General features: G+C 50.5%; 1 protein-coding gene across 3 annotated transcripts in view; it reads right to left on the reverse strand.

Moving 5' to 3' along the window:
• EML2 (echinoderm microtubule associated protein like 2) overlaps positions 1-8,696 on the reverse strand; it is a 23,051-nt gene that overhangs the window by 10,707 nt on the left and 3,648 nt on the right. For 2 of the 3 annotated variants that reach the window (XM_010852609.1, XM_010852608.1), the window contains 7 exons: positions 8,541-8,569; positions 8,191-8,320; positions 4,031-4,180; positions 3,220-3,289; positions 2,994-3,104; positions 1,652-1,747; positions 614-748 (listed from right to left, as the gene is read on the reverse strand). In XM_010852609.1, coding sequence (XP_010850911.1) covers positions 614-748; positions 1,652-1,747; positions 2,994-3,104; positions 3,220-3,289; positions 4,031-4,180; positions 8,191-8,320; positions 8,541-8,569 — 721 coding nt within the window. Of the gene's footprint in view, positions 1-613; positions 749-1,651; positions 1,748-2,993; positions 3,105-3,219; positions 3,290-4,030; positions 4,181-8,190; positions 8,324-8,540; positions 8,570-8,696 lie in introns of all 3 variants that reach the window. The other variant, XM_010852607.1, reaches the window with a different exon arrangement.

Below are 8,696 nucleotides of genomic sequence, written 5' to 3' on the forward strand. Positions count from 1 at the left end.
GTCGTGTCGCCTAGAGTTTCTGACCCCACTGCCTCCCTTCTCCACCCCAGATTCCCTTCCTCCCTCCTCTCTCTCATCTTGACTTCTGTCCCAGTCTCTGTCCTCAGTTTCCCCTGCTGTCTTCCCCTCTCTGCCCCACCCCTCTCCCTCTCCTTCCCTCCCCCACAACCCCTGTCTGCCCCTAGGTCCCTTTCCCTGCCCTGCCCCACCTTCTTCTCAATATCTCCATTTCACCTCCATCTGAGCCTGGTATTCTCAGGGCCTCCTCTGTTGGGGTGGAAGACCCAACTCTCACCAAAGGTGGGCCTCTGGTTCCTGCTGTTTTTCTCTCTCTCCCGGTCACCAGGCTCCAACCTCTCTATTTATCCAGAGTATCAACAACCACAGCAACCCATTTACCCAGCATCCACTATCTGCTAGGAGCTGCTGTACTCGTCATCCCATTGAATCCTCACAACTTGAAAGAGTTGAGGAGGACCATCCCCTGGTATGAATAAGGGAACTGAGGCCCCAGCAGGCAATATCTCAGCATCCCTACACATTCCAGCCTCTTCTGGGGTGTCCCTGCCAGCCTCCCTCAGGGCCAGCCAGTCCCGGGACCCCTGGCACTCACCTCAAAGAGGCCCTGCCGCTTGCTCAGGCTGCCCCCATCCAGGTTCCAAAAGTAAATGTGGGATTTCCCACAGGTGATGAGCACGGTGGGATCCGTGGGGTGGAAGGTAGCCACCAGCACGGCCTCATTGGAGCACTTTAAGGGGTGGAGGAGATTCAGAATGAGGACCTCAAAGCCACCAGGACCACCACATCCATCTCAGGAAGGACTGCCCTGAATACAGCCATGTGGGTTGTGTACTGCACAACTGACTTGCCTGTATCTCTCCTATACAGGCAAGCTAAAGCACAGGAAGCAGGGCCAGTCAGTGAAGCTTTATTGCCTTCTTCACCAATCTAATGGCAGACACGTGGAGAGCCTTTACTTTGCACCAAGCTCCGTGCCAAGCCCTTTACATCCATCAACTCATTTAACCCCACAGCACCCTGTGAGGTAAAGCTCATTAGTACCTCCCATTACAGATGACAAAGTGAAGCTCAGAGAGGGGAAGTCACTTGCCTAAGGACACACAGCCAGACTCCGTCTGGAATCAAGTCACTGGGAGCCCAGCCTCTCAACTACTTCTCCTTCCCCAAACCATGGGCCCTCCATTCCAGGTCTCTTGCCCCCAGCCCAGAATGAGCATGTGACCTTGGGCAAGTAGCTCTCCCCTCTGCCCTCTGCCTCAGGTTCCTCATCTGTAAAACAGGCCACCAGCCAGAGATGCAAGTCAAGGTCTATCTTAGACATCGCAGGGCAACTGAAACAGCAGCCACCTTGTACTGATCCTCCTGTTTGGCCTGGTCTGCCCACCCCATATCCCAACATCAAAGCCAAATTTTCCCTACAGGGGAGATGCTACCATAACTCCCATTTTACAGATGAGGGAACTGAAGCACCGAGAAGGCAAGCCACTTGCCTGAAGTCACACTGCTAGCAAATGGAAAAGCCAGGACTTGGAGGTGAGTCTGACTCTGGACTCATGAACACTGAGATCTGGCCACCAGAGAGGGACCCCAAGGAATGAGGATTGAAAAAAAAAAAGGGGGGTTACTTCACCTTGACATCCACCACCTTGGTCTCCTTGGCCCAGTCCCACACGGAGAGCACGTGATCGTTGGATTCATCTACTGCACACAGGAGGTTGCCCCCATTCTAGGAAGAGGAGAGAGGATGGGGAAGGGGCAGACAGCTCTGGGTCTACCCTCCCTCCCTGCCCCCAACACCAATACCTTGCCCACTGGCGCATTAGCCACTCAGGCCTGTTTAAAGATTTTCAAAGGCCCTGGCCCAAGGCATATGGAACACATTAAAATACACTCTCCATCCAGGGCCACACACATTTTAAAGGCTGTTTATAGTTTTCCTTTTGAAATGACTAGTCCCTAAGAAATTCACCTAATTTCCCCTCAGCTATAATTTCTCTGCAACCAGCACGCCCTCAGGAATTCTTACTAAGAACATCTAACCTGCCTCTTTATCTGTAATGACTTGTATGACTATGAAGTTAAACAACTATAAAGTTGGGACAATGTTGCTGTTTTATATCTTTAGTTAGGCATAGGTTAGTTTTGATTTTGCAGAGTTTTTCTTTCTCCCAGACGCTGGCAAAAAAATTGCTTTATTTCTCCAAAGGTCTCAGAAAACCTGTAGGTAGGTGGGAGGACCAGTTGTTTTTTATTTCCTGATTCGCTGCAGCCACTGCTTTGGTGAAATGCGATAAAAATGTAAAATATGATTTTAGGAAAAAACCACCAATCACGCACTTGGATGCTGTGGGAATGTCAAATTGCTCTACAAATCCCTAAAGCCTTACTCTTTGATTTCTGTGCTTACCGCCCCCATATCTGCCGACACCCATGTTCCGGATGGTACTAGGAGCAGGGCTGCACTAGACACAGGGCTTTAAATGCCTACAGATAAGGATCCTTCCAGAATGAAAGGTGGTGTGAAAAACAATGCAAAAAGCATTACCTGATCTACAAAGGATCATTGAGAAGTCTGTCTGGGGGCAGACATGTTGTTTTACTGTTGTTAGTTGCTAAGCTGCGTCTGACTCTTGCGACCCCATAGACTGTAGCCTACAGGCCCCTTGGCCCATGGGCTTTTGCAGGCAAGAATAGTGGGACAGGTTGACCATCTCCCCCTCCAGGGGACCTTCCTGACTCAGGGATCAAACCCACGTCTACCCACATAGGCCAGCGAATTCTTTACAGTTGAGCCACCAGAGCAGGCCGGTGAGGCTGCAACTGTGGGCACCCAGCCTAGAAGGTCAGAAGGGCCGGGAGTTTGGCCGGGGGCGTGTCCAGCACCTGTGATGTCACGATGAAGGCGTGGCCTCCAACTCAAAGGGGAACAAGGGGCAGGAGAGGGCCCAGGGCCAGGCTTGCACAGGACTTACAGATTTGGAAAAGCCCACACAGCACACAGCTCTGTCAAACACCCCCAGGCCCAGCACGTGTAAGGTGGAGAGGGAAACTGAGTCCCAGATGCGCACGTGGGGCGGCAGCGGCTGCAGGAAGGAGAGAGGCCAGTTACCTGGGGGGCCTGACTCCCTCACCCCCACCCCCACCCCGCACCCACAACTCCATCCCAGCCTCCAGGTCCTGCCCCCTCCACTCTGTTACCTTCCCCTCCTTAGTGGTGCCCGCCACCTGTCCAGTGGCGATGGTGACCATATCAGGGTGGACAGCCAGGCTGAGGAGAGAAGCGCAGGTGGAGGGGACTCAGGGAGTGAGGCGGGGGGGCAGGGATGACAGCAGCCCAGAACCCCTCCAGCAGCAGCCACAGTTACGATGCCTGATTATTCATTCCACAGGTTGGCTCAATGAGTTATTTTTAATCCAACGGTCCCCAGTGTTTTTGGCCCCAGAGACCAGTTTCGTGGAAGAAAACGATTCTTCAGATGGGGAAGAGGGAGATGGTTTGGGGATAATTTAAGTGCACTACAGGTGTTGTGCACTTTATTTCTATTATTATTACATCAGATCCATCTCAGATCATCAGGGATTAGATCCTGGAGGTTGGGGACCCCTGAGTTAGTCAATGAACATTGATTTAATTCTTCAGTAACAATTAGGGAACACTCTCTGGGTACCCTGGCTCAGAAGCAAGACTCAGACCTCTGGTCTCTAACTCAGGGGCCCACAGGGCTCAAGCCTGAACCACAAATGGCCAAGAGAACACACCCATTGAAAGGGTGGCTGCCACCACGGGATTCCAACACATTGTGTCTGGTGTGCCTGCTTGAAGTTTTCAAAAGAAGTGAAAAATCCAGGTATCGGAGTGAATTCACCAACATCTGAAGTACTGATAGTTAATCCACGATGTTTTCCCCCTGAATTCTGCCTGAATTCAGGCCAAGTGAAGACCTGGCCCCCCGCCTCCCCCTTGATGCCCTGTGCGGGAGATATTTGGCATCCTCCGCCCTGGCCTCACCACTTGATGTCATCGTTGTGTCCCAGGTAATGCCGCTGCCTCTGCTCCTCCACACTGTACAGAACGGCCACAGAGGCCACGAAGTACACTATCTCCCCCGTGGGCAGCAGGTAAAGGTTGGCTCTGCAGTCTCGGCCACGGTAACCATAGCTAGAGATGCCCCGCGGCCGGTTAAGGAGTGTCTTCTGCATTGTAGCTGTTGGTTGACTCCCAGATGAAGGTCATGGGAGATAGGTTTTCCTGTTTCCACTCTTACTGTGTAGGAGGTTGAATAACAGCCCCCGCAAATATGTCTACTGTAGGACTTCCTTGGAAGTCCAGTGGTTAAGACTCTGACCTTCCGATGCAGGGGACGCGGGTTCAATCCCTGGTGAGGGTACTAACGTCCCACATGCCGCCCAGCCAAATAATGAAGGAAAAAAAAGTGTCCACCAAAATATTACCACCTGGAAACTGAGAATGTGACCTTACTTGGAGAAGGAGTCTTTGCAGATGTAATTAAGGATCTCGAGATGAGATCATCCTGGATTATCTGGCTGGGCCGTCTAATTCCAGTAACAAATGTCCTTGTAAAAGCCAGAGAACAAAGAGACACTGACACTGGGTGGGATAAGGCAGTGTAAGACTGGAGTGATGGAAGAACCGAAAGGCTTGTTAGCAGCCACCAAAAGCTAGCAGCCAGGGAAGAAGTCCCCCAGAACCTCCAGAGGGACCATGGCCCTGCTGACACCTTGATTGGGGATTTCTGGTCTCCAGAATTGTGAGATTGTTCTGTTGTTTTAAGCCACTAAGTTTGTGGGCATTTGTTAAGAGCAGCCACAGGAAAGTAATCTGTCTACTCTTCTTCCCCAGAGGGATCCTGTTAAAACCTATTATCACTAAGTCACTTTACATGTGTCCCCTGCTCAGGCTCTCTACTCAGCTCCTTAGAGAGGCCTTCTCAGCCTCTCCCAAATAGTTCTGAGATATTTGAAACTGCAAACCGGAATTCCCTGACGGGTTAGTGGTTAGGAGTCAGCACTTTTGCTTCCGGGGCCCAGGTTCAATCCCTGTTTGGGGAACTAAGATCCTACAAGTCTCGTAGCATGACCAAAAAAACGCTGCAAACTCAAGACTTCTTGGCAAGCTAGTGGTTAAGACTTCCCCTTCCAGTGCAGGGGGTTCAGGTTTGATCCCTGGTCAGGGAGCTAAGATCCCACATGCCTGAGGTCCAAATAACCAAAATATAAAACAAAAGCAATATTGTAACAAATTCAATAAAGACTTAAAAAAAAAAAATGGTCCACTTCAAAAAAAAAAAAAAACTTAAAAAATAAAGAAAACCTATGCACCTCAATGCCCCCATCCGCCTTCCCTATTAATTTTCCTGCAGTACATTCATCAGCATCCCACATGTTCCATTTGTGTTCTTGTTTTTGCCACATCCCACGGCAATTCCCCAACCAGGGATGTAACTTGCGCCCCTTGCATTAGAAGCACAGAGTCTTAACCAGTGGACCACCAGGGAAGTCCATCTGTTTGAATTATTCTGTCTCCCCAACTAGAGTGCCTGCTCCAGGAGGGCATGACCTCTGTCTTTTCTGTTTACTGATGTACCCCCTGTGCCCAGATGAGGTCCTGGTACACAGTGGACATATGAGTTCAATATTTGTTGAAGGAGTGTGACCCCTCTTCTGTTCAGAACTTTCTGTAGCTCCCCTGTTCCCCTAAGAGAAAGTCCAAGCTCCTCTTGCTGGCCTCGTTTGCCCTCCCCTAGTCTCAGCTTCTGCCCTCTGACACTGGATTTCCCCAAAACACCACAATCATGACCATCACCCGGGTCTTGGCACTAACTGTTCCCTTTGCCTACTACACGCTACCTGCCACCTTTCTCAGCTGTCACATCCTCAGAGCAGGCCTCAGTCTCACTTCATCTGCTGGACTCATCCTACTCATCTGATCAATGTGGTAACTGCACCCAGTCCTTGATGAGACTGTCAACTGCACGGCAGCCAAAACTGGGCTGTTTTGTTCTCTTCTGTAACTCCTCCTCCAGGAAGCCTTCCCTGATGCCCAGGCTGGGTCGGCTGCCCTCTCTGGGTTCCCCCATCTAAGTTGTCTGCTCTAAGTTGTCATTTTCATGGATTCTGTCCCCACACTGGATTATAAGCCCAGGAATGCAGGTTGTACTAATTTGGGGACTGCTGGACTCCAGTCCTTAGTCCCAGAATGTTTGCGAAACATCTGAATGGATGTCAATATGCCTATCCCGACCCCATAGAAACTGCTTCACCCTGCAGCCATTTTAGGGCTGGGGAATGAGGCCCACATGGACTTTTGTTGTCTCAGCTGCTTTTCTCCTGATGCTCACTTATCAAGCCAAGCCTGGCATGACAGCATGGTATTCTTCAATTCCTGTGAATATTTCCAGCTGCCTTAAAGAGGTTCCAGGCTCCAACTATTCCTGCCTCTTCCAGAGAAAACAGCAAGGCCAAGAGAGGACAGGGAGTGGATCCCCAGGATGCTAACCCCAAACCTCAGTTTGTGTTTTGGAAAAAGCTTGGGGCTCAGAGTCAGAGTTCTGGCCTCAGTTCTGCTCTGACTCCCTAGGACAGGGCTGGGACCCCTCTCGTGGCCTCAGTTTTCTCATCTGGAAAGTAAGGGTAATCATTCTCAATCTGCAGGCCTTAGAGGGCTCTTGTAGAACACTGGCTGTAAAAATATATTCTGAACCCTACAAAAGAGAAGGATCATATTATTCGATGTATTTATATTGAAAGAACTGAACAGTGCCTGCTGCTGCTGCTAAGTCACTTCAGTGGTGTTCGACTGTGCGACCCCATAGATGGCAGCCCGCTAGGCTCCCCCGTCCCTGGGATTCTCCAGGCAAGAACATTGGAGTGGGTTGCCATTTCCTTCTCCAATGCGTGAAAGTGAAGTCGCGCAGTCGTGTCCAACTCTTCGCGACCCCATGGACTGCAGCCTACCAGGCTTCTCCATCCATGGGATTTTCCAGGCAAGAGTACTAGAGTGGGGTGCCATTGCCTTCTCCGAACAGTGCCTGGCATACAATAAGCGCTCAATAGGGACTTCCCTGGCAGTCAAGTGGTTAAGACTCCACATGTCCAATGCAGGGAATGTGTGTTCAATCCCTGGTCAGGGAACGAAGATCCCACGTGCCATGTGGCATGGTCAGTACGTGTTCAACAGTGATTAGTCATTATTTTGATCAATCTCTGTTTATCTGGCACATATTATAAGCACATTGTTTCACAGTCTTATGAATCCGAGATCATGACACCCACTTTTCAGAGGAGGCTAATCAGGCACAGAATGGCAAGGTGATTCATCCAGGGTCACAAAGCCAGCCAGAGGCTGGGCTGGCATTTCACCCTATTTCTGCCAGGCTCCAAAGACAGAGTTCTTAACCAATGCCAACTTCTTTCATTTCTCACATTCACCAAACTCACTCTGGCCACAGAGCCCTTGGACCTGCAGTGCCTTCTGTTCTTCCTATGAAAGTGAAGTGAAACTGTTACTCACTTAGTTGTGTCTGACTCTGTGACCCCATGGACTACAGCCCACACGGCTCCTCTGTCCATGGAATTCTCCAGGCAAGAATACTTGAGTGGGTAACCATTCCTGGGGATCTTCCCGACCCAGGGATCAAACTCAGGTCTCCTGCGCTGCAGGCAGATTCTTTACCATCTGAGCCACCAGAGATGGCTGGCCCCTAAATGTTCAATTCTCAGCTCAAATGCCCCCTCCTCAGAGAAACCCAGTTACTCCTCTTACTTGAGCTTAGGTTACTGTATGACCAGCATTTATTACTTAGCTGAAATTATCTTATTTGTTGACTCACTGGCCTCAGTCTCCCCCACTTTAGAAGGGAGCTCAGGGAACCTAGCCTGTGTGTAGAAGAGAATCTGATAGATGGAGGGCACTCAGCAAATGTTTGCTGCTCTAATGAATCATAAAAGTCACGTGAGCTAATCTGCCTCCCTCTGCTCCCTGCAGACTCCAAGCTCTTCCTGATCCCTTAAGTCACAGATGCCTGAGAAGTCCCACCTTCGGTACAAAGACCCTCCCTCTAGCTGCAGTCCCACGGAAGGGAAGCCCTTCCGGATTGGGGAGGTGGGGGGTGGGGGGAGCGGGAGGAAGGGATTAAAGTAAAAGGATACACCCAGTCCAACTTGAATCGGTGCGAAGGCAGCTCAGAGCGTGTGTCCAGGCTGTAGGTGGGGACCAGCTCCTCCGGGATCAGCATGGGTACAGGGCGGCCCCTCAGGAACATTTTCACCGAGCCCTCCTCTGCTAGGATGCATATCCCCAGAGGTCAGGTGCTGACACCAGTCCGCAACCCCGTAACCTCTCCCCTTCTGACTTCACTTTTTATTTTTTTTTTCACTTTTTAAATGTTTTTTAAGTAAAAAAGGGAAGGGGTGTGGGGTGGGGATGAGGTCAAAGAGGTTTCCTGACCTCCAGCACTGGCCTCTCACCCCAGCGAGGCCCTCCCATTCTCCCTACTTACCCATGCTGAAGATAACTTCTTTGGTTTTGCTGTCAGGAAAGGATAAAGAAGGAGGGAAAAAAAGAAAGAAAAGAAAGCCCTAATTAGCAGGCAAGTCAGAAACTGGAAGAAACCACTTCCCCCACCCCACGGCTCTCCCGAGGTCTTTGGTAAGTA

Source organism: Bison bison, unplaced genomic scaffold (assembly GCF_000754665.1).
Source record: "Bison bison bison isolate TAMUID 2011002044 unplaced genomic scaffold, Bison_UMD1.0 scf7180017864313, whole genome shotgun sequence".
NCBI classification, from domain to species: domain Eukaryota; kingdom Metazoa; phylum Chordata; class Mammalia; order Artiodactyla; family Bovidae; genus Bison; species Bison bison.